The 26,239-nt window shown below is 44.0% G+C and overlaps 1 protein-coding gene across 12 annotated transcripts in view; it reads right to left on the bottom strand.

Moving 5' to 3' along the window:
* Positions 1–26,239, bottom strand: part of TBC1D1 (TBC1 domain family member 1) — a 226,405-nt gene that overhangs the window by 31,027 nt on the left and 169,139 nt on the right. For all 12 annotated transcript variants that reach the window (XM_005207835.5, XM_059887349.1, XM_005207838.5 and 9 more), the window contains 3 exons: positions 18,160–18,345; positions 10,055–10,216; positions 4,168–4,326 (listed from right to left, as the gene is read on the bottom strand). In XM_005207835.5, the coding sequence (XP_005207892.1) occupies positions 4,168–4,326; positions 10,055–10,216; positions 18,160–18,345 (507 nt within the window). The remainder of the gene's footprint in view (positions 1–4,167; positions 4,327–10,054; positions 10,217–18,159; positions 18,346–26,239) is intronic.

Below are 26,239 nucleotides of genomic sequence, written 5' to 3'. Positions count from 1 at the left end.
CTTGCCTGGAGAATCCCAGGGACGGGGGAGCTTGGTGGGCTGCCGTCTGTGGGGTCACACAGAGTCGGACACGACTGAAGCGACTTAGCAGCAGCAGTACAGATGGCAAACAGAAACTGGAAGTAAAGGTCAGGCTGTCTCAGATTAACGACAGCACCTGCACCTGCATGTTGTAATTGTTAATTCTTCCGCACCTGCACGTTGTAAAACTAACGACTAACGTGTAACCAGTCATGTTGTGGCTTAAAACTCAACATGCAAAAACGAAGATCATGGCATCCGGGCCCATCACTTCATGGCAAATAGATGGGGAAACAATGCAAACAGTGACAGACTTTATTTTGGGGGGCTTCAAAATCACTGTAGATGGAGACTGCAGCCATGAAATTAAAAGATACTTGCTCTTTGGAAGAAAAGCTATGACCCACCTAGATAGCATATTAAAAAGCAGAGACATTACTTTGCCAACAAAGGTCCGTCTAGTCAAAGCTATGGTTTTTCCAGTAGTCATGTATGGATGTGAGAGTTGGACTATAAAGAAAGCTGAGTGCCAAAGAATTGATGTTTTTGAACTGTGGTGTTGGAGAAGACTCTTGAGAGTCCCTTGGACTGCAAGGAGATCCAACCAGTCCATTCTAAAGGAAATCAGTCCTGAATATTCATTGGAAGGACTGAGGCTGAAGCTGAAGCTCCAATACTCTGGCCACCTGATGTGAAGAACTGACTCCTTGGAAAAGACCCTGATGCTGGGAAAGATTGAAGGTGGAAGGAGAAGGGGACAACAGAGGATGAGATGGTTGGATGGCATCACCGACTTGATGGACGTGAGTTTGAGCAAGCTCCTGGAGTTGGTGATGGACAGGGAAGCCTGGTGTGCTACAGTCCATGCGGTCACAAAGAGTCAGACACGACTGAGCCACTGAACTGAACCAGTCAAGTAGCAGGGGGTATAAAACCAAGTCCTCCGAAATCACTGGGTCCTTATTGGGAACCGATTGCCCTTGGACCCACTGGTGTTATAAACTGTACTCCACTAGTCTGAGTGTCCTCAAGAGGAGTGTTTTGCAACTCCGGATTCTATAACAACCCCATGGACTGCAGCACACCACGCTTCCCTGTCCTTCACTATCTCCTAGAGTTTGCTCAAACTCAAGTCCATTGAGTCAGTGATGCCACCCACCCATCTCAATTTCTGTCACCATTCAATACAAAGTCTATTATTCTCACTCTTGAAAGGAAAAAAATGTTGCAAAGACTGATTAGATTAATAGCTAATTTCAGAAAATAAAGCAAAAAGCTAAAAAAACAAAAATCCTTGCAAAGCCAAAATACTTCCAACCAACAAGCATTCTGTTCTCTTGGCCAGGATATGGATGTTACTTTTAAAGAAAAACTGAAACATGATTTGTTTTTGCTCTGCTGCTCCACACACCTTTCTTGGGCCTTGAATGAGTCACAGTGCAGACAAAATAAGAAGTGTAGACAAAACAACTGACTTGGCAAATACCACGTTGTGAGAAGTGAGGGGGGACCAATGGACAGTCTGGAGGAACCTCTAGGCGTGGCCTCCCTGAACCCAGCAGAGCCGGCCGGGCAGCAGGGCACCCGGGCCTCCACTGGGTCTGGGCCAACACTTCGCTTCTCCGGATCTAAGGGAAGAGGGGAGGCTGGCCCTGGAGGAAGCCTGGAGAGACGCACAGATGTTACCATTACCAGGGAAATGCACTGTTGGAAACAGGTTCTCTGGGGCCTTGGGGGGTGCTGAGGGGCATCCAAACTGGGGGCTGTGATGGGAAAGAAGTGAGGTGGAGAGACGAGGCCACACTATCATCAGGAGGGGAGTGGGGGCGGGTGCAGCTAGTCTTCCAGGGTGCAAAGGGTGAGGGTGGGAGATGGGCAGGGAGGGAGGAGAGAGACCGTGAGAGTGCAGCCTAGCCCTGCCCTGGAGAAAAGGCCTAGATTCTGGCTCGCTTGTGCAGACCCTCTGCCAACTAGAGGAAAGGCAGCCACGGGCCCTGGGAAGGGAGGTGTCAAGGGGGACTGTGCAAACACTCCCCGGGGGAAGAGCCCCGCCCTCATGCTGATCCAGCCTTTTCTCCCCTCTGCAGAGAAGTAACTGTGTAGCATCCACAGAACAAGGAGAAGGGTATTCACTGAAGGGATCTGAGGGAAAAAAACATTCAAGAACCAGGACGGCTCCTCCCTTCCAGAGTGGTGTGGGGGGTGGGGGGGAGAGGTGGCGGGGTGGAGACACAGAGACGTCTGTGTACTCCTTCCTCCCTTTCAACCTCCTACCCCAAATTTATTTTTTTCTTCATTTCACATGATAGGAATATGATGTCATGTTTTCTGTTACTCATCGCATTAGCAAACACAGTTACTGCCAATTTACAGAACTGCTTTCTTGGGGTCAGTGGGCCAAATGGGCTCCTGCCCCAGGCCTTGCACGCTCACTGTCCCCAAGTTACAATCACGGCCCATCAGCATCACCCTCCGCCCAGCTAGCATGGGGCTCCTAGGAGTGTGTGGGGCTCCTGGGCAGAGGGCCTGAGGGATGGAGGGACCCACTACAGCCCAGAGCCAGAGCAGGTTTAGGTCCTGGCAGGCAGCTGTGTGACCGTGCTCAGCACTTGACCTCTCTGTGCCTTGGAAACTGTCCTCATCTCTTAGAGAGGGTTCAGGGCCAATTTCCCAAGGCTGCGGTGAGGGTCACGGGAGATTGGGAGGCCAGCACCATGCTTCAGTCAACATCAAGAGACTTAACTGAGTATCTACTATGCGATAGGCTCTGTCCGAGGGGCTGGGGTACAATGGCCAATGGCCCCAGTCTAGCCCACAGCGGGAGGCCTGCAGCCCACTGGGGAGAAAGGCAATAAAAAGGCACTGCCACCTAGCTGAGCGCAGTGCGGGCCAGGAGCAGAGACCTGCAGCCCCAGCGCTCAGCGGCGCACCAGCTCTGCTATGTGGGCAGGTCACCTAACCTCTCTGCATTTCAGTGTCCTCAACTCCACACAAGGGCAGGAGGAAGGACATGTCCCTGATTGCACTGTGAGGACTGAAGAAAGCAGTTTAAGTAACTTCACCCAACATCCAAGGGAAAGCTAAGTATTAACTTTAATAATAATGGTAACTGTAATAATACTAAATAAGTCTGCTGAGCAGAGTATAGAGGGTAAGACAGAGGCAGAGGCACCTGACCCAGCCTGAAGGTGGGAGAAGAGGCTATCTCAGGGACAGTCTCAGAGATGACATTCAGACTTAGGCCTGAAGGGGAACATTTATGAAGCCGACCCTGATGAACTGCAGTGCTGTTGGATAGAGAAGCCTCGGTATTGCCCAGCCCAGTTCATGTCAACTGGAGGGAAAGGTCCTGCCTCCCCCTGGCCGCTGTGCTAAGGAATCTGTGAGTCAGGCCTTGATGGGACCCCTGACCCAGCCTGGGGAGCCCCAGAGCAACAGCACACAGAGTAAATGTTTCAGAAGCAGGACCATGTGCTCTAGAAGCAGCTGGGCCTGGAGGCCAAGGAGTTCCCCAGGAGCCCTGCTGCCCACGGGGACAGAGGCCCCAGGGGGAAGCAGAGGCAGGAAGGATGCACTGCTCAGCTGTCTCCTGGAAATGCTTACAGTATAGTCAGTGATTTGGTAAATACACAACCACACTTACTGTGACCACATCCTACCCTCTGAATGTTTATCTCAGAGTTAACTGGATGACCCGGTAAAGTGGGGGGTCTCACAAATTGCTTTCAAGATTTTTTTTTCTAAATTTTTCTAATAAATTCTGTTTGTAAACCACAGAGACTAGGGTAGCTCCTATAACTAAACATAGCCTCGGCTCTGACACTTGCGTTTCCAGGCTGTGTGTTTGGTTGACCATAACCCCTCCTATCAACCTCCAAGTCACTGAACTGGAGCCTGGGGGAAACCAGGGCCTGCACAGTGGCTGCTTGCCTCGCCACAGAGCGAACAAGCCACCAGGCACAGGGGGAGGTTTTTATACCTGAGAAGACATTTGTGATGACTTCAGGGCTTTTTTACTTGAAAATCTTAGCAGTAAATTGTGACTGCTAAACCTAAAGGCAGACCGCTCAATAACTCGGACGGTCTCTTCAGGTTTTCCGAGTGAGTACGGCTTCCATCTCCATGTCACGTTGACTGCAGGCTTACCAAGGTCGATGAGAATGGCGTGCTGCTGGGAGGTGAGCTGCTTTAAGAGCTCTTTGTAGGGCGTGTCCTTGGGCTGCTGTTTGCAGGGAAACGGGTGCTTCAGGTGGTACTGCTCCGCCAAGAATTTCCAGATTTCACCCCGGTGGTGTCGCGGCACACCTTCAAGACGAGGGGTGGGAAAAAGACAGACTTCAGGTACAGAATACAACTAAGTGATGAAATGAGGTATGTCTCACTCTACTGATTCAGCTTCTTGTTCCACTGTGAATTAACGGCACAGAAATGGAAATAAAACAACCAAAATTCTGTCCTATTTGGTCCCTTCCTTCCTCCACGCCCGCTGCCATTCTTCCCTTACCTCCCCGACACCCTCCTACCTTCCAAGTATGTGTGTACTGTGTTTGGACTCTGTTTGGACTGTGCCAAACTCTGCAATAAACTGATGAAAGACATGAAAATCCCTAACTAGTACCAATTAACAATGTCCTCAGGAAGTAACTGCAAGCATGTGAAACGACACTGCAAAACGTGATCTCAGAGAAGGGACAGAAGCAAACTAGTGAGTTTGGATGAAGGAGATGAAGGTTTCCTGGATTCCTTCACTGGTGCTAAGACTCAAGAGCAAAAGAAGAGAGAAGTCAAGTCAGAGGAAGGGAACTGCTAGTGTTTGCCCGGACCTCCGAGGACACAGCGCACATGTGGGAGGAGCAGGCAGGTGGCAGTCAGGCTAGACAGGGCTTCACTAGAGGTCAAACTGAGAGCAGGAAACCTGCACTTTATGTGGCAGCTGAAAGGAATCACCGAATGCTTTGAAGCGGGGGAAGGAGTAGCTGAATCAAAGCTGAGATTCTGGAATACTGACTGGACATCTTTCTGCAAGGGTGGGCTGGAGGAAGCGGTCAGATGCTAGACAGGGGATAGTCGGCATGAACGTGCCCTGGTAGGCATTCAACGTGGACCTGAAAGCAAGAAAAATTACCTAGGAGCCTCTTCCTAATATTTTAGATGTGACTGAGCTGAATACTCAGAGTGTTGCTAAAATGCTATCTAACAGAAGTTCTCTTCAAGTCAATGAGGGCTCATTAGAAAAAGTGACTGTTTTGAATCAAATTCTTGTGTTCATGACTCCGCTGTTTCAAGGCCCAGATGTGGAAATGGGAAGACCAAGAAAATAGCAGGATAAGACACCAAACCCTTCTCATTCCTGAAAGGAGAGCTCGCCAGAGAAAGGGAGCCTCTGACTCAGGGATTAATTTTTCCATCCAGAAAAAGCATGTGAGGACTGTGTAGCCTTCCCTGCCCCTCAGGGACCTACCCAGGAAGGCTACTCGCCAGTCTGCTAAGCCTTCTCTCAGAGCAGTGCTACTCCAGGCAAGAGCAGCAGTTAATCCTCCCCAGGAGGTGACCAGGTGCTGTCACTGGTCCACACACTTCACGTCATCCCCACAACCTGCTGTGGGGAACGCGATGATATCCCACATGGTGAGGAGGAGGAAAGAGAGGCCCCCTGCTGAGCAGAGATGCCCCAGTGGGTTGGTGGCAGCCCAGGGACAGTAACCGCCATTTTCTCTTGAAGTCCTCACTGCTGGACAAGCTGCTACTCACAAGGATAATGGGGAGAATATTTTATGTTCCTACCTGGCAATTAATAATAAAATCATCATTTGTGGATCTGAACCAGAGAGTCAGTTTCATTTATAACAGACCCACAGGAACTCTTTAGAAAGCACTGCTCAGCCATCTCCTGGAAAGACTTTATAGTCAGTGATTTGGTTTTACACAGTGGAAGAAAAACATGACCACACTTGTGACCACATCCTACCCTCTGAATGTTTATCTCAAGAGTTAACTGGATGACCCTGTGAAGCAGGTTGAATGGTGACCTCCAAAAAGGTATGTCCACATCCTGATCACCAGAAGCTCTGAGTGTTACCTTATTCGGGAAAAGGGTCTTTGCAGATATAATTAAGTTAGGCAAAGACCTTGAAATGAGATCATCCTGGGTGATCATTACCCAGGTGGTCCCTATATCCAATGACAATATCTTTAGAAGACAAGAGGAGGAGGTGCCACATCCATGGAGGCAGAGACAAAGCGTTGTGGCCACAGACAAGCAGTGCTGACGGCCACCAGGAGCCTGAAGAGGCCGGGCACGGCCTGCCCACGCCGGCTTCAGACATCTGGCTTCCAACATGAGAGAAGACTTTCTGTTGTTTTAGCCACGAATTTTGTTATCAAGTGTTATGGCGGCAACAGAAAACTAATGTATTCTGTTACCTGGCTTTTTATATTATTCTATTTCTTTTCTCCCTACTATTCCTGCTCAGATGTTTCTCAAGGGGAAAGGTGAGTATAGACACATACAAACCTCATATTTCAGACCATATTAGAAGTAAATGTAGGCTGAAAAAATAGTCAGCATGTTAAATGATTAATAGTGGGGCTTTCAACAAAACATTCCTGTCAAACTGGGAAATATGCCAAGTTATGAGAGGACCAATTTCCCCTTAGTACTAAATCATTCCCATTATCTTATCAAACTTTTATTTGGGGGAGGAAACAAGCATTGGCTGTCACTGACAGTGCCACAGACTCTGGAGTTTAAGGAAAGCTCACATTGTATGATTTAGAAACGAAGGGTCATGCAAACTGGTGCCAATGTTTTTGGTAAGAATGATCTTCAACACTCTGCCCCAAAACCGAGGAGGCTCGGTTTTGCCTCCACTCCTGACCCCAGAGAGAACCCCGGCAGTGGACCAGGCCTACAGGCAAGAGGCCTCCCTCCCTCCGTATTAAATACTTTTACAGTTTTACTGCCTTTACTGCTCATTACTTATATGGGGGGGGGGGGGGGACAATCTTCTGAAAATAAAGAGATATAAAGAAGAAAGTGAAAAACCACCCCTTACTAGAGGTAACACACAATTCACCACCCAAAGCAGGAAGCTTCTGACAGTGAAGGGGAGGAAGGCTATCAATTACTGTACTTGGACAGGTGGAAAAGCAAGAGCATGCTGGGCAACCCAGATACATGGCCATCCTCGCTGTAACTTGGGCGTCTGCAAACACGCCACGTACAGTGACGGAGACACAGAGCAGCACATGAGGCCGTGCTGTCCTTTCTCACTCAACTGACCTCAGACATCTTTTACATCAGTTAATACAAATCTACTGTGCTATTTTCAAGGAATATGATGTGGGTGTGGCCATGTGGTTGGGTTTTTCGGTCATTAAATGATGCCACAGTCAACACTCTTCCCACTGCCGTATATGTTTACTGATTAATTTCTAGAATGGGTTTCTACACGTGGCAGTGCTGGGGCAAAAGTAAGCAGGGACTGCACCTATCTCACATCGCCAGCTGCTCAGGAAGCCTCTTGGCCTCTGCAATGCCACTCCTAGAAAACTGTGGTCCAGGTTCTAAAACTCTACCTTGCCACCTTTGGAGAAATCATTTAAACCCAAAGTAAACCTTGAATTATTTAAAATTCCCTATAATTCTTCCTCATACCAAGTTGACACCCTAAAATCCCACCATCCTGATCCAACTTTAACTTGGGACATTTATAAATCTCTCTACTTCTGCCACTTAGGGGTCTTTAGATCATCAAGAAGAAAGGCCTTGTTACCCACACAAGGCATGTTTTTATTTCAAGGGTTTGTAAGTGACTTGGCCTCTACCTCAAAGATTCAAGGTGAAGTTCTGATTTGATCTCTTTTTATAATAACTCTGAGTTAGGAGATGGACTGTGGTTATCTGTTTGGAGGTGTTAGATCTCATATGTTGAAACCAGCTGAACAACTGACAAATAACAACTTCCTTTTACAATTAGTAAAAGGAATAGTAATAATCCTTTTACAATTAGTGATACAATATTCCTGGCACAGAAAGTGATGTGGCAGCTCACCTCAGTATAAACTGTCCAATCCTCTATCGTCAGCTTCATCATGTAGGTTCTGGATACTGTGCTGAGTTCAGTCGTGTCTGACTCTTTGCAACCCCATGGACTGTAGCACACCCGGTTCCTCTGTCCATGGAATTTTCCAGGCAAGAATACTGGAGTGGGTTGCCATGCCCTTCTCCAGGGGCTCTTCCTGACCAAGTACCTAGAGTACTTCTATTTGGTTCCTCTTGTAAATGCATGATGAAAACCACTATATGTCCAGGTGCCAGGCTCCTAAGAGGCTCAAACATTTGGACTGCTGTCACAGAACCGTGCAATTTACCTACGCAAAAGTAAAGCCACCTGAAGACTTTCATCTAGTCAACAGTGCAAAGGGAAAGACTGGACTCATTCTTTTCTCTGGTTTCTTTTTTCAAAATGGCGATCTGGGGCTAGCTGGTGCAATGGTAAGCCTCCAGCAACCATTGCTGCACAAAGAATATAAGACCTAGAAGAAAGCTGTGAGATCCTCTGTGGGGTCCACACCTCTCATTCTGGAAGCCAGAGGCCAGAAAGATTAGGACAACTGCCACAGGCCACTGTGGCCGATACAGGACCCGAGTCCTCAGCATCCACGACAGCACGGCCGAGGCCTAGTTCAACCTTGGGTAGCATCAATGGTGGAGAGAACTCTAGCAGCCTGGGATGCAACCTACTCTGTGGTCCTGGGCCCATAACTCAACATCTCTAGGTCCAAGTCTCCTTAACCATATAAAGGGGAAAGTTATAACTAGTGGTAACTCATATACTATTACTAAAACTTAAGCTGTCAAAACTCAGATAAAGGTTAGATAATACCTAATAGAGAGACCATAGTAGAAAAGCTGCTTTGCTCCATTTACTCGCAGAGATAAATAATGCATGTGCAACTTGGTTTACTGAATTGCTGACGCAGCCAGAAGATAAAATTTACCACCCTTATTCTAACCACCTGGTTATTCACGCCCAGACTGCCAAGACTTCAGGAGCACTAGAACTAGGTTAGACTCAGGAAACTTCCCATCTTGCCCACAGATATTAACACACATTTTAAAATAAATAGTTTTGTGTTACTTGAATACTAACAATCATTGAAGAAGAATCTATTGATTCTAAGCTCTAAAATGGAAGTCAAGCTACCTCCAGTTTTTTCTTTTGAAATGTTCCAATGAAGGACCAGTTTTTTCTTTTTAAATGTTCCAATCCTTACAGACTGATACTTTGATAAAATACAGTGAATTAGCAATGGGAAAAAAATAAGACTGACAAAATATACAAGACCACTTTTTTCCACTAGGATCACTGTCAAATCATGGGGGAAGTTTCTAGATGCCGAGTCTCAAGTTCTGCACTTACCTTGGATAAGCAACTGTTCAGACCAGCACCCAGTCAGCAGATCACATGGAAAACACAGGCTCCCCACACTCCACAGCCTTTCAGCAGAACACACAACTGCAGTGGCTCCTCACAACAGCCACTGTCGTCACCCACATCTCACACATGTGTAAAGTGAGGCTCAGAGAGGTTAAGCCATTTGCCTAAGATCACTCTGCAAAGTAACTGGTAGAAGCGCAATCCCAACCCAAGTCTCCCTGCCTGAAGTCTGGGCTGGACACTGTGACCTGCGGAGAGCACCCAGACAGAAGGTACACAACTCGTTGTCAGTTTACTATTTAACTCTGTATCATCACATCACTATACAGCTTGTAGGCAACTGTGCCCTTAGGTGTACATTTTTCTTCTTCCTGTTTCCTTAATTAATTTAAGAGAAATCGTAAAGTAGAGAAATGGTAATTTAAGAGAAATTGTGATGAAGACATCTGGAAATAGATCAGGTAAAGATATGATAAATAGGAGAGAGATGGCCACTGAAATTGAACCTAAAAAATTTTTTTTATTCCATACTTCTCCCCAGTCATCAATGAGGGGTGAGGCCAACTGGACTGATTCCCAGTTAGGCTTACCTTGGCCAACAGCCGAGTGCATTTTTTCCATGTCAAACTTAATTTTTGATCTTCCTGGAGTGCTAAGTATCTTTTCCCACACTGTAGTCACTTCTTTAAGACAGGGAGTGATTTCTTCATAATCAAGCTTTAGGCGCTTGTTCAGCAAATCATTCTCAGAGGCTAGAACAGACAATTTAAGAGCACGTTAGTGAGTTATAGCTACATGTCTCCTGTCTCACAGCAAGGCTGCCTGCTTATCACCACCACTGAGATGCCTGCAGCCAGCTTAACAGGTCCAAGGTGAAGACCGGTCCGCTTCTGCCCCCCACCCCAGCTTTCTTATCAAGGAAAAAGCTATATACCCAGGAGGCATCCCTGATTCCTCTTATTCCTTCATCCCCGATGGATTTTGTTGGTTCTACTGCTAAAATATACTATACTTATCCAATCCTATCCATCTCCATAGCTACCCTATTAACTATAAACATGTCAAAGGCAAGAACTGTGTGTTAGAATTCCTAGTGCCTGGCAGGATTAGATCTCAACAAAACTTCACCTAAACTAGGAGAGGCTCTCAGAGGAGAGTTCCTTCTTCAGTTCAGTTCAGTCGTTCAGTTGTGTCCGACTCTTTGCAACCCCATGAATTGCAGCACGCCAGGCCTCCCTGTCCATCACCAACTCCTGGAGTTCACTCAGACTCACATCCATTGATTCAATGATGCCATCCAGCCATCTCATCCTCTGTCGTCCCCTTCTCCTCCTGCCCCCAATCCCTCCCGGCATCAGAGTCTTATCCAATGAGTCAACTCTTTGCATGAGGTGGCCAAAGTACTGGAGTTTCAGCTTTAGCATCATTCCTTCCAAAGAACACCCAGGGCTGATCTCCTTCAGAATGGACTGGTTGGATCTCCTTGCAGTCCAGGGGACTCTTCAAGAGTCTTCTCCAACACCACAGTTCAAAAGCATCAATTCTTTGGCGCTCAGCTTTCTTCACAGTCCAACTCTCACACCCATACATGACCAGTGGAAAAACCATAGCCTTGACTAGACAGACCTTTGTTTGCAAAGTAATGTCTCTGCTTTTGAATATGCTATCTAGGTTGGTCATAACCTTCCTTCCAAGGAGTAAGCGTCTTTTAATTTCATGGCTGCAGTCACCATCTGCAGTGATTTTGGAGCCCCAAAAAATAAAGTCTGACACTGTTTCCACTGTTTCCCCATCTATTTCCCATGAAGTGATGGGACCAGATGCCATGATCTTCATTTTCTGAATGTTAAGCTTTAAGCCAACTTTTTCACTCTCCTCTTTCACTTTCATCAAGAGGCTTTAGTTCCTCTTCACTTTCTGCCATAAGGGTGGTGTCATCTGCATATCTGAGCTTATTGATATTTCTCCTGACAATCTTGATTCCAGCTTATGCTTCTTCCAGCCCAGCGTTTCTCATGATGCACTCTGTATACAAGTTAAATAAGCAGGGTGACAATATACAGCCTTGCCGTACTCCTTTTCCTATTTGGAACTAGTCTGTCGTTCCATGTCCAGTTTTAACCGTTGTTTCCTGACCAGCATATAGGTTTCTCAAGAGGCAGGTCAGGTGGTCTGGTATTCCCATCTCTTTCAGACTTTTCCACAGTTTATTGTGATCCACACAGTCAAAGGCTTTGGCATAGTCAATAAAGCAGAAATAGATATTTTTCTGGAACTCTCTTGCTTTTTCGATGATCCAGCGGATGTTGGCAATTTGATCTCTGGTTCCTCTGCCTTTTCTAAAACCAGCTTGAACATCTGGAAGTTCATGGTTCACATATTGCTGAAGCCAGTTCTTTCTTACTTGGAGCCAAACCTCCTTTAAGTATTGATAATGTCTACCCTTGCTCATGTTTCTGCTGCCTGGGGCTGAACAGAATAAATCTACCTTTTTCACATGGCATCTTCTCAAATATATGAAGACAGTTACTACTTCCTACCTTTTTCAGCTTACAGGTCCATTAGGAAGAATTCTACCTGAATCACCAAACTGGAGATGGGGGATCAATAGAAGAAAAGAAACGTAACTGAGCATTCTAAGAAGGACTAAAGCTGACAGCCTTACTCCCACCAAACCACGAATTCCTATTCAGACTACAGGGGTAATGCTGTCAGTCCCCCACCCATTCCACAGCACATCCCCCATCTGGACTGGGAGTTTAGTGGGAAAGCAGGTAGGAGACATAGCTAAGCAGGGGCCAGTATACAGGCTTCTGCAGAGCTGCTGAACTTGTCTTCTTTATGACAATAATAAACAAATACTGTATGTCTTCAGTACTTTACATTTAGTAACATTTAATGTTAACACTCTGAGGTAGGTTTTTTAATGTTTCTTCAATAATATTTAAAACAACATTTTTATTTATTAATTGACAGATAATTGCTTTACAATTTTATGTTAGTTTCTGCCATACATCAACATGAATCTGAGGCAGGGTTTTTTTTTTGAATGAGCAGACTGGGCTCAACACCCAAGGCCCAAGCAGAAAGCATAGTGGGCCTAAGCCCCCCGCCTTTCTCTACTGTTCTCCAACACACTGCAGAACCTGCTGTGATGAATGATACATTGTTTTCTAGGGATGTATCAATTAGGAGCCTTAAATATTTGATAGAATCCAGTGGAGCTGTTTGGACCTAGAGTTTTCTTTGTGTGAAAGATTTTTAATACAAATTTTATCTCTTTAACAGATATAGGGCCATTCAGACTTTTTTTTTTCTTATTTCAATTTTGATAAATTGCATCTTTCAATAAGTTTGTCCATTTCATCTCAGTTCTTTAGTTTATTGGCAAAGAGTTCTTCTTAGTCCCAGAAACACTGAAAGTCAGTGTGCACCTCGAATAAGTCTGCTCTCCCCTGACCCCATAAACACACACTCCCTAGCCCAAATCTTAATTCTGGAGAAGACCGAGGTTGAGCAGGTTCATTACTTTGTCCAGGGCAGCAGAGTAGGATGTGCTGGGTACAGGATTTTTGCACCCTGAATTATTTTTTAAATAGGAATTACCGCTATTTCGTTGAGTTGCTCCTGTAAAGATTAAGTGAGATGAAATACACTTAAATTGTTCAGTCTCTCGGTTGTGTCTGACTCTTTGCGACTGCATGGACTACAGCAATGCCAGGCTTCCCTGGCCTTCACCAACATTCAGAAAACTAAGATCATGGCATCTGGTCCCATCACTTCATGGCAAATAGATAGGGAAACAATGGAAACAGTGAGAGACTTTATTTTGGGGGGCTCCAAAATCAATGCAGATGGTGACAGCAGCCATGAAATTAAAAGATACTTGCTCCTTAGAAGAAAAGTTATGACCATTTTAGACAGCACATTAAAAAGCAGAGACATTACTTTGCTAACAAAGGTCCATCTAATCAAACCTATGGTTTTTCCAATAGTCATATATGGATGTGAGAGTTGGACTACAAAGAAACCTGAGCGCTGAAGAATTGATGCTTTTGAACTGTGGTGTGGGAGAAGACTCTTGAGAGTCCCTTGGACAGCAAGGACATCCAACCAGTCCATTCTAAAGGAAATCAGTCCTGACTATTCATTGGAAGGACTGATGCTGAAGCTGAAACTCCAGTACTTTGGCCACCTGATGTGAAGAACTGACTCATCTGAAAAGACCCTGATGCTGGGAAAGAATGAAGGTGGGAGAAGAAGGGCATGACAAAGGATGAGATGGTTGGATGGCACCACCGACTCAATGGACATGAATTTGAGTAAGCTCCAGGAGTTGATAATGGACAGGGAAGCCTGGTGTGCTGCAGTCCATGGGGTCACAAAGAGTCGGACATGACTGAGCGACTGAACTGAACTGAACTGAACTTCACAGATAAGATACTCCTCTGACTGCTGCCATCTCTTGAAAGCTTAGGAAGGGAAGGAAGGCTAAGGGGCTGGGAGGCTGAAACTTGTAGAGATTTTAGAAAAACTACACTATCTAATTCTTTTATAACAAACGTAGTATTTGTTTAACCAGGAAAAAAAAAACTTAAAAAAAATATCTTCAATTATAATTCAATTAAAACTCAAACTTCATTGTGTTACCATTATACAGATAACCACGATGATGTGCAGAGTCAGACATCCTGGAATGAAGTCACCTGGGCATTAGGAAGCATTACTACAAACAAAGCTAAAGCTAGTGGAGGTGATGGAATTCCAGCTGAGTTACTTCAAATCCTAAAGGATGGTGCTGTTAAAGTGCTGAACTCATTATGCCAGCAAATTTAGAAAACTCAACAGTGGCCACAGGACTGGAAAAGGTCAGTTTTCTTCCCAATCCCAAAGAAAGGCAATGCCAAAGAATGTTCAAACTACTGTACAATTGCACTCATTTCACACGCTAGCAAGAGGATGTTCAAAATCCTTCAAGCTAGGCTTCAACAGTATGTGAAGTGAGAACTTCCAGATGTACAAGCTGGATTTAGAAAAGACAGAGAAACAAGAGATCAAATTGCCAGCATCTGCTGGATCATAGAGAAAGCAAGGGAATTCCAAAAAACATCTTCTACTTCACTGACTATGCTAAAACCTTTGACTGTGTGGATTACAGAGTGGAAAGGACAAAAGAACAAACTGTGGAATATTCTTAATGAGATTGGAATATGAGACCACATTACCTGCCTCCTGAGAAACCTGTAAGCAGAACAAGAGCAACAGTTAGCACTGGACATGGAACAACAGACTGGTTCCAAATTGGGACAGGAGTATGTCAAGGCTGTATACTGTCACCCTGCCAATTTAACTTCCATGAAGAGTACATCATGAGAAATGCTGGACTGGATGAAGCACAAGCTGGAATCAAGATTGCAGGGAGAAATATCAATAACTTCAGACATGCAGATGATACCACTTCAAGAGCAGAAAGTGAAGAAGAACTAAAGAACGTCTTGATAAAGGTGAAAGAGGATAATGAAAAAGTTGGCTTAAAACTCAACATTCAAAAAAACTAAGAACATGGTATCCAGTCCTATCACTTCATGGCAAATACATGGGGAAAATGTGGAGTTAGATTTCATTTTCTTGGGCTCCAAAATCAATGCAGACAGTGACTGCAGCCACAAAATTAAAAGACGCTTGCCCCTTGGAGGAATAGCTGTAACAAACCTAGACAGTGTATTAAAAAGCAAAGACATCACTTTGCTGACAAAGGTCCATACAGTCAAAGCTATGGTTTTTCCAGCAGTCATGTATGGATGTAAGAGTTGGACCATAAAGAAGGCTGAGCACTGATGGATTGATGTTTTCAAACTGTGGTGTTGGAGAAGACTCTTGAGAGTCCCTTGGACTGCAAGGAGATCAAACCAGTCAATCCTAATGCAAAGCAACCCTGAATAATCACTGGAAGGACTGACGCTGAAGCTCCAATACTTCGGCCATCTGATGTGAAGAGCTGACTCGGTGGAAAAGACCCTGATGCTGGGAAGGACTGAGGGCAGAAGGAGACAGGGATGACAGAGGATGGGATGGTTGGATGGCATCACTGACTCAAAGGACATGAGTTTGCGCAAACTCAGGGAGAGAGTAAAGGACAGGGAAGCCTGGCGTGCCGCAGCTCATGGGCTCACAAAGTGTCAGAAAGGACTTAGCAACTGAACAACAAGTATCTGCAACATTAAGTATATGGCTCATTCCAAAAGCAATATAGTGCTGACCAAAACCCACAGTTGTGGTGAGTCACCCTACTGTCCAGCATCAGGCTGCTCCATCATGCATAACTGGGGGAGATGGCCTTGCAAAGGGTGCTGCAGAGGACTGTGGGCCCATGAGAGAGGCCTTGCATTTCAGTCCCAACACCACTGAAAATCAGCTGTTTAACTTTGAGGAAAGCACAATTCAGCCTCCAATGGTCAACAAGTAAGTGAAGTAGGTTCAGACAACAGGGTTTGATTCTTTCTTGGATGTAATGCTCCAAGAATAGTAATAAATATTTGATCCATGCATTCCGAAGCCAATAAAAAGCCTTAACCATGGGGAAAAACTCCTTGTATATGTTCCTCTAATTTCTTTCCCAAAGAGCATGCAATTCAGCCTGAACCCTTAATCAACTGCAAGTCTCTCCCAGCTACAAAAAAAAAAAAAAAAAATAGAATAGAATGATTCTAGTGAATTTCTGGCTGGTTTTTGTCAAATCTTGCTTTTGCATTTAATAATAAGGTTCTGCACCCCTGTCACCCCAAGAAAACCTACTAAATGTTTTTAGATGATTCATGATCAGGCTCTTATTGGTGATTATTTTCCTCAGCAATACAGGTACTGTACACACTGACACAACGCTTCCTAAATGATATTTAGGAAGTTTATTATGCTTTCACCACTAAAGTATGTTGGACTTCATAGAGCTAAGGAAAGAAATAGACTCAAACAGTAACAATATGAGACCACACAGGATAGAACTCTGCTGGGTAAAATAAGGAAGCAGCAAATGAGGATGCCGGCAAGGGCTACTGACTCAATGCAACACCTGGCAAGGTGTTCTGGTACCTCAGGGAACCCTTCCCCACCCATTCTAGCTGGCCTGGTCATCACTTGCACAGCTTCACAAAAACTCTGCCTCTGTGGCAATCTGATCCTGTATCATCAACCACAGTCATGATTCCTCCCCACATTCCCAAGAAGCCAGCCAGTATCCTTTACATTTTATAACTACGTTCTGAGTTCCTGCAGCTGCCATCTGCAAGAAGACTGGATAGGATACGTGTCAAGGTTTATGGGCTACGTGATGAATATAATTGCCTTTCAGCTTTTTAACAAAAGTCCCAACCAACATCCAATGACTCTAAGTGCTCTGCTCCAAAGCTGTCATTTAGTTGATGGAACACTCAGTGATACCATCACTATCAAATCTCTTTTAGACATCTGCTTTTAGAATTACTTTCAAGAACATGCAACAAAATGATAGAAAAACAGAGTTGGGAGAAAACTTAGCATTCGCTGCTATAAAATCCCCTCACCATGGAATCTCTTTCCACAGTAGCCTCATGGGACGAGCTGTCTTTCTCAGCTTCAATACTGGGTACTGGAGAGGCCACGGCACCCATGAATAGACCATTCCAACCATTCAACTATTCTTATCAAAAGGTCTTATTACTTTGTATTTGACTCCTTGCTTTTGGTCAAAGATGATATACTCATTTGGACAATGAACCTTATTCATCAGATTTGCTGTCTTAACTTTGAGTTCTATAAAAACGTTACAATAAAAGATGAAGATCTGCAGTCAAGGAGCAAGTTCAATGAAACAGGAAGTAACTCCCAAACTGCTCTGGACAGGGTCAGCATGTACAACCCTCTCTTTTAAAGAGTATGTTCAGATTTCTCAACCAAAATCCTCCTTATTTTACATTCAGGGAGCTCTCTGTACTCCAAGACCCATGTTCTTTCCATTATACTACCAGGGTACATAAAACATAGCTTCTCAGCTACTTTGAAAATAATACTTATTGATTCAAATGACTATTGGAATCAGGAAATGAACAAAATCTAAACTTCAGACTTCATGTCTCAATTTGGCACTAACATAACCCTAGAGCTGTTCTGAGCCTCAGTTTTCTCTTCAGGCTACTACCTAACTTCTGGAGTTGTCACCAGGATTAAGTGAGTTAGTCTATATAAAACCTGAATATCAATACAGGTAGAACTCAGCTAACCTGAAGTCTAGATCTCTGTTTTTCAGGTTACCTGCAACTCACTAAAAAAGTACAGAGTGAGGTTATGAACTGTAATGATTTATGTAGGATCTGTTCACACCTAATACCCAGGCAAAGACTACAGCAGAAGACAAAGCAGGGACAAAGAGAGAGAAAACAAAAGACACTTTTTCAGAGAGTTAAAGCTGACATTTGAAGGATGCCTCTCAGAAGATTCAACTTAATACAATGGGTGCAATTATCATTAAATCTCCCGAAAGTAAAAGGTATTAACTTTACTTTAAAAAAGTAAAATAGGCATTTAATATGTACATTTATGTATGTTGGAGTACCTTGCTTTTTTTTTTAATAACACCTCTATGTCTGATGTGTCTCACTTTAGAGTCAGGACCAATTAAACCACCATCAGGCCAGTTTAGTGTTAAAAAAAGAAAACCAACCTTGCAGTTTTTGGTTTTCTTTCTCCATCCTGAGCAGCAATATCTGTTGTAGAATGGCCTTTTGCCACAGCTCCCGAAGTTCATGAGATGTTCTTTTCTTTTCCTCTGGGACCGGGCCAAAGGGTCCATCTTCACAAACTGGTTCTAGTGGAGATCGTGGGGGAAGCTCTCCCAACTCTGAGTAATCTGAGGAGGCAAAAGGACATTTCAGGATGGTCAGTTTTATTTTTTCCTTTTCTTCCTTTTTATTTATTTTTTTTAAGTGAAGTACAGTTGCTGTACAGTATTATACGTTGGCTTCCCAGGTGGTACAGTGGTAAAGAATCCGCCTGCCAGTGCAAGAGACGCAGCTTCGATCCCTGGGTCGAGGAGATCCCCTGGGATCACAGCATGGCAACCCACTCCAGTATTCTTGCCTGGGAAATCCCAAGGACAGAGGAGTTTGGCAGGCTACAGTTCACGGGACTGCAGAGTCGGACACAACTGAGCACGTACACGTTACAGGTGTATAATATAGTGATTCACAGTTTTTAGAGGTTATACTCCATTTATAGTTCATACAAAGTACTGGCTATATTCCCTGTGTGGTACAATATATTCTTGTAGTTTATTTTATACATATTAGTTTGGACCCCTTATCCTCCTCCCCTTCATCCCACCTCCCCCTGAACCACTAAGTTTGTTCTCTGTGAGTCTTTTTTTATTATATTTATTAGTTTATTGTATTTTTTGGATTATACACACAAAGGAAATCATACAGTTTTCATCTTTCTCTGATTTATTTCACTTAGCATAATACCCTCCAAGCCCATCCCTTGTTGCAGCAAATGACAAAAATTCATCCTTTTTTATGACTGAGAGGTATTCCATTGTATACATATACCACATCCAGAATGGCCATTTTTCAATAAAAAATTATATTTAAACATAGTCCCTAATCAGAAAATTCTGCTCATTCAGATATTAACAATGACATTACTAAATTTAAAATTCAAGTTTTACTATGAATTGAAAAACTACACCTGAGCCACAAACATCTAACAAGTTATACTGCTACATCAAATAGTAAGAAGTCACAGCATCTGGGGAAATCTTCAAAGACACCTACTTTGTAAGGTATAATATTTTACCTTTTTCTGAATTAATGACTATGTGATTGATAACCACAGCAAACTTTCATATAGTGTTCACTCTGATCCAAATTGTTCTGCAGGTTTTATGTATGTAATTCATTTACCTCTCAACCACCCTAAGATGCAGGTATGGTAACTGTTCAGTTCTAAAGAGAAACAAATGGAAGCACAGGCAGTTACGTGCCTTGCCCAAGGCCACACAGCTAGGAAGCAGTTAGAGCCAGGGTTGGAACCCAAGCAGTCTGGCTTTCATGTACATTCCTGACCACTGTATTATAAGGCTAGGTGCTTTAAAAGAAGATTAAAACTTTTCATCTTTAATTGCCAATAGTAACAATGACCATTAATAGTTCCTCTACCAAGCACTGGGCACCATGTCAGGTGTTTCATATGGACAGACTTCTTTCATCCTGATGCCAACTCCAGAAGGCAAGTATCAGCCTGAAGAGAAAGCTATGGCTCAGAGAAGCCAGGTAATTTGTCCAGGGTGAAACAGTAAGTTCATGCTTTCTATAGATACCCCTACAAGGGGCTTCCCTGGTGGCTCAACTGGTAAAGAATCTGCCTGCAATGAAGAAGACCCAGGCTCGACCCCTGGGTCGGGAAGATCCTCTGGAAACAGGAATGGCAACCCACTCCAGTATTCTTGCCTGGAAAATCCCATGGGGAGAGGAGCCTGGAGGGCTACAGTTCATGGGGTTGCAAAGAGTCAGACATGACTGAGTGATTACCACTTTTACAATTCAAATGTCTCTTATGACATCAATTTTCAAATTTCTATTTCTTAGCTGAAATCTCTTTACAGATCAAGAATTTGTACCTTTCCCAACTGCAGACATGATGTTGCTGGTGCAGTGTTACTGTAACCAATACCTTATAGACACACAGAGAACATCCCAGTGGCTCACCATGAAAGTAGTGATGAAGAGCTGCATTAAGTTCCCCTACAAGCGGACCTCATCTGACTCAGTGCATTCTTAACACATGCAGTGAAAAGCCTGTGCATGCAACCTGAGCCTCACAACCACCCACCAGACAACACACTCTCTTCCATCCAATGGCTCTAACACTATTCCATGTTATATCTAATTTACAGAACGGTCATCACCATTGCCTTTTATCTAAAGCTGGGTTTGTTTTCCTGCTGTGAAATCATGCATAAGCCACAAAATGCTTAATTTCCTAATATAAGTTGTTCACCTTAACTCCTCTTAAAAATGTTGGATTGAAAAAATAATAATAAGCCATTAAGAGTACTTATCACATTTTTATTTACACTTATTTCGTTGTGAGCCTATTAAACAAATGAACTAAAATTGTACTTTTTTGGAGGTAAGAAATAATAGACCATTTAGGAACGTTACAGGATGCTCAGTGTAATGGTCAATTTAAAAGCAGGAATCAAAACTATCTATATTGTATGGTCTCAATTTTGTAAATATTATGAGAGGCAGACATTTCAGTGATTAATAGGTCAGGCTCTGGAGTCAGGATGCCTGGCTTTTAATGGTTTTAATCAACACCCTGCATGTGTAGATTTTGTGATCTTTAGCAAGTTTCTTAACCTCTTTGAGCCTCCATTTCCCAATCTTTCAAGTGGGAATAATAGCCCCTCCCTCATAATGGTGTTACAGGGACTGAGTCAACACATACATACAAACCACCTAAAACAGGGTCCAACACACAGGAATATAGGGAATGCTACCTCCTATTGTTGGCTACCACATATTAAGGGCACACAAAAAATACTAGCAGGAAACACATCAAAATTTAGTCCCTCAACTGTAAGCTCAGAGAAGGTTAGAACTTTGCCTTCTTGTCCATGAGGGTCTGTCCAGCACCATGCAGTCCCTGGCAACCAACAGGTGCTTGATAAATAATAGCTGAGTAAGAGATTGGCAGGTTCTGGGTTTGGTGTGATTGCCATTCATCTTTGTATTTCCTGAAAGTTTTCTAAAATTTATAATAATAAACATTTTTATAACAAAAAATTAAAGAAAATACTGCAAACCTGTTCTGATTTAAATCAAAGGTTGAAAAAATGTTCTCTTGCAAAACACTTAGAAGACAACTCCCCTCTCACAACCTGTATACTTAAGAGGGGCACTCATGACTGAACATAATACAGTCTAAATTAATCTCCTTTTCAAAAGGAACTGTAGTCAGTATTATTAATCTTATTCTGCAGCACGAAATCTTCCCCTTGAGCCCTTCTCTTTTTCTGTTCTTTGTTCTCTTCTTTCACCATCTTGGCTGCTGACACTCTGCTGGACCCTGCAGTTATGATTCAAGTTCTGCTTTATCTCATACTGGAAGTATTTACCCTTCCTCTGGTTCATAAAAGATTCTTGTTTCCAAAAAGTAATTCTTGTGAGCTGTCAGGGGTGATGCGGCAGGCGCAGGAGCGGTGGGTAGGGCCGAATTTCAGACAACCTTTACGTGTATATAGAAAAAAACCAGGGACCGCCCTGTCACCTGAGCATTCAGTGTACTGAACCTGAAGTCCCATCCTTAAACTCTACCAGTAAGATGAGGACTCAACTCTCGTGGTCTCCTTCCTCAAACCGCATCCTTCCTGTCTGCCACAGCCTTTCTCCTTTTCAGTGTCCTAAAGATTCCTACTATGTTAACTTTCAAATTGTGGGAGAATGAACAGGGCAGTGTGCCTCAAGCTGGGCTGATGGAACGTGTCTAGGAATTCTGGCTATTCGGTCCCCAGACCCACCTACTCTTTGCCAACTAGGCTGCCGACAGGAACCACAGTCTACAGAAGCTTATGACACTCCAGGTTCTGCTATTTTCCTATTCAAAGAAATCAGATTTGCAGAGTCCAAGCACTGTCTGGTGATGATGACTGTGAGGTTAAGACATAAATTGCCTCCCTAGGGTTCTCTGTAAAAAGCAGAGGCATTACTTTGCCGACAAAGGTCCATCTAGTCCAGTAGTCGTGTTATGGATATGAGAGTTGGACTATAAAGAAAGTTGAACGCCAAAGAACTGATGCTTTTGAACTGTGGTTTTGGAGAAAACTCTTGAAAAGTACCATGGACGGCAAGGAGATCAAACCAGTCAATTCTAAAGGCAATCAGTCCTGAATATTCATTGGAAGGACTGATGCTTAAGCTCTGATAAGCTTTGGCCACCTGATGCAAAGAGCCATCTCACTAGAAAAGACCCTGATGCTAGGAAAGATTGAAGGCAGGAGGAGAAGGGGATGACAGAAGACAAGCTGGTTGAATGACATTACTGACTCAATGGACATGAGCTTGAGCAAACTCTGGGAGATGGTCAAGGACAGGGAAGCCTGGTGTGCTGCAGTCCATGGGGTCGCAGAGAGTTGGACACAACTGAGCAACTGAACAACAAAAGGGTTCTCTACTTTAGCCTTCTTTTTCTTTTTATTTATCACAGCTCAGTTCGTTGAGCTTTTACCATGTGATGAGTCCTTGGCACAGATAAGCCTGTTTGATTGTCACGACCACTTTAAGAGGTAGGTGATGGTATCCCCTTTCTACAGGCAAAATAAATAAGGTGCAGTGAGGTTTTATAACGTGGCCAAGGTCACACCTCTGCTAAGAGTCAGAGCCACAGTATGAATGGAGATATATTTTCCTCCAAGTAAAAAATGCTTACCCAGTGCCTAACTTTCAGACACACATGGGTATCCTGCAGAAATGCAGATTTCGACTCAGTCAGTCTGAGGGGAGCCTGAGAGTCTGCATTTCCATCAAGCTCCCAGGGGATGCCACCACCGGTGGTCTCAAAACACACTTGGAAAACTGGGCTCCACACCACATTTTTACTGTTCACCCCCTCCTGTGACCCTAGGTACTTATTATCATGTCAGTTCTTCCTTTTCTTTGGCTGTTCTATGGCCCATAGAACATAGTCCGTGTTGCCATCAGCTGCCTGAACTCAGGCTTTCACACGTGGTTGGAGCTCATCCCAATCCTGGTCAGGGTACCAAGGCCCAGTGCAGAACACAATGGATTATGAGCACTAGTGTGATCTAACTAAATAAAGGCTAATCCGCTATACAGTTCAGCAAATAAACCTAACGATTTACAGCAGGGTGTCTCACCGGCAGGACCACTGACACTTTGGGCTAATTCTTTGTCACAGAGGACTGTTCTGTGCATTACAGAATGTTTACAAGCATCCCTGGGCACTACTTACTAGAGGATAGTAATATCCACTCATGCCAGCACTAACAATCAAAAACACCCAGACAACACTAAATGCCCACTGGGGACAAGGGAGGACAAAATCACCTCCAGTGAGAACCTGAATCAGAATAAAATACCCATCACTTAGTCGCTCCTAAACCCTGGGAAGGGGTAAAATACCCCCTTCACCAAGTTTATTTTATGTGATAACAATTACTGGTGTTCTAATCTCTAACAGTTTTTAAAAATATACTATCTTTTGTTCATATTAACAGTAACCTAGCTACTAGTAATTTACAAAAAGGGGATAGTCAAACATTTGTTTATTATAAATGGGACCTGGCTAATCTCATCAATGGAAAAAGATCCAGATCTGGGACAAGGCTATATTTGGTGATCACTCAGGTGTGTGCATGCGTGGCTGGGGCGCAGCTGCGTGAGGAGTACACCCATGTATGCAGGGGTTGACTGGAATGGCAGGGTGAGGATAACAACATGAAAATGTTGGACAACTGCTGGCTTGCTTTTATTATTAGGACCTTGCTCTAATAATAAACATATGCATGAGTTAACTTGCATAGTTCCTAAGCTGTTGACACCAGAATTTGTTGAGTCCTTTATATGTACCCAGGATATGATGTGCTTGGTGGTCTGAGAGAGGCTTTGATGTTTCTAATATTCTCCAGTACAATGTGGGGACCTTGCTTCTGTCCTCGACTTATGTTCTTGCTGAGGGGCAGCCACCCAGAGGCTCAGGTGGAAGAGGGTGGCTTAGTGCAGAGAGGCAGAGCTGGCCGCCCCACCCCCAGGCCAGCTTGGTCAGTCCCTCTCTGTAAACCTCTGCAAACAGGCACACCTTCTGGGTTCCAGCCCCTCAGGGCAAAATGTGAGAAATGGCATTCACCTCTGATCAACCTAACTGCGGAGACCACAGGCACCGACAGACGTCTTCCTAAAGCCTGCAAAGCCACACAGCCACAGGGCTGCAGGAACAGGTCAGTCTGGGGCTGGTTTGTACTATTCTGACATCTCCTATAAGGACAGGATGGCGAGGGCTTAAATTATGTAGACGCTCAGCAACAATAGCCTTCAATGGGTTCTAAGAATTGTTAAATCAGCCATAATTTAGGGCCCCTAAGAGACAGCTGCCTCTACCTAAATCACTGGCATAACCTTCTCAGTAGAGTCATAAACATGATCTATGCCGGTGTGTCAATACTGTTGATGCCAATTTGTTCTTCAGCTGCTCTGTGCTGCCACATCCTCTCTGCACACACACGTGTGGGGAAGAACATTATGGAGGAAAAGGAACGTGTGTGCCTGGCCTCACACCTGTCCAGCCTCCGGCTCTGTGAAGTCCAGAATACAAGGAGGGCTCCTTTCTTGCAGTTTAACAAGACACTGATTTCAAGTTTGAACTGCAATTCTCCTCCTTTTAAAGACATGACATTAAATGATGCGTTAAGTACCCCTGTAAGAAAGAGGAGCTGCCAGAAGAAAATGAAGAGACAGACCTTCTAAGAGACAGTACTCACCAATATTCTGCTTTTAATTCTTATCCCACGATAGAGCATTATATAACTATCTCCATCCCTTTTGAAAAATCCTGATTTCCCATGCCAAAAGAGAAAGAAAATGTTTAAAATTCCAGTTACTCTCAAACCTCTGTTTTAACTATGTCCCACAGACCTTGGAAACAAGAATTAAAACTGAACATTTAATCTTTGGAGAAAAGTTAACAACAACAGGGATTAACACCTGCAACATCTGTTGTACCAAAAGCTGAAGAAAATTTCTTAGAAAAAACAAAAGGAATGTGTAGATTTAAGAAAGAAACAGGCGGTCCTTGAATGAATGCTGTCAAACTGTTTACAAAGCGCAAACCTCACCCCTCCCACAACAGAACACAGATGTCAGGGGAGCAGAGATATCGGCGGTCCCTGCTGTACTCCATGCCTGGGAAAACAGCAGACACACACAGGAAAGTCACCAACAAATGAATTCATCTCTCTGCACCCTACCCTGACTTCTTTGGATGCTTTATGGAAAATAATTAAAATAAAAACAAACTTGCTATTTTTCTACAGTTGCATTATATGAGGTGGCTCAGTGGTAAAGAACTTGCCTGCAATGCAGGAGATGCAGTTTGATCCCTGAGTTGGGAAGATGCCCTGGAGGAAGGCATGGCAATCCACTCCAGTATTCTATCCTAGAAAGTACGTGCCCTGGAGGAAGGCATGGCAACCCACTCCAGTATTCTTGCCTGGAGAATCCCAGTGACAGAGGAGCTTGGCGGGCTCCGGCCCATGGGGTTGCAAAGAGTCAGACATGACTGAAGCAACTTGAGTACAAGAAAAAAGCATTTTTAAGAAACATTCATTTTTTAAAAACCAGTATTTTTAAGTTTTTGACACCTGCTACTAGAAATCCAGAAGCCCTATGATACAGTCCCTCAAATGTCAAGGATGACTGAGAGAAGTACACGACTGCTAAGAAATACAAAGGGTACAAGAAGTTTAGCAAAGAAAATGAATTTCTCCTGTGCATCAAGTCAAGGCCTTGGGCCCTGGAGCCAGATGTCTGGGGTCAAATCCCAGCTCCACCACTAACCTAGCTACTTAACCTCAAACAGGTGGTCTGAACACTTGACACTTGCACCCTCACATGCAAAATTTGCACCAGAGTGCCTCTCAGAGGATTAGCATGAGCATTCAACGTAGATGCTTCCCCGGTGGCTCAGATGGTAAAGAATCTGACTGCAATGCAAGAGACCTGGGTTTG

This window comes from Bos taurus, chromosome 6 (assembly GCF_002263795.3).
Source record: "Bos taurus isolate L1 Dominette 01449 registration number 42190680 breed Hereford chromosome 6, ARS-UCD2.0, whole genome shotgun sequence".
Classification (NCBI taxonomy): Eukaryota; Metazoa; Chordata; class Mammalia; order Artiodactyla; family Bovidae; genus Bos; species Bos taurus.
The sequence above is the reverse complement of the archived record's forward strand: the minus strand, read 5'-3'. Positions and strand labels throughout refer to the sequence as shown.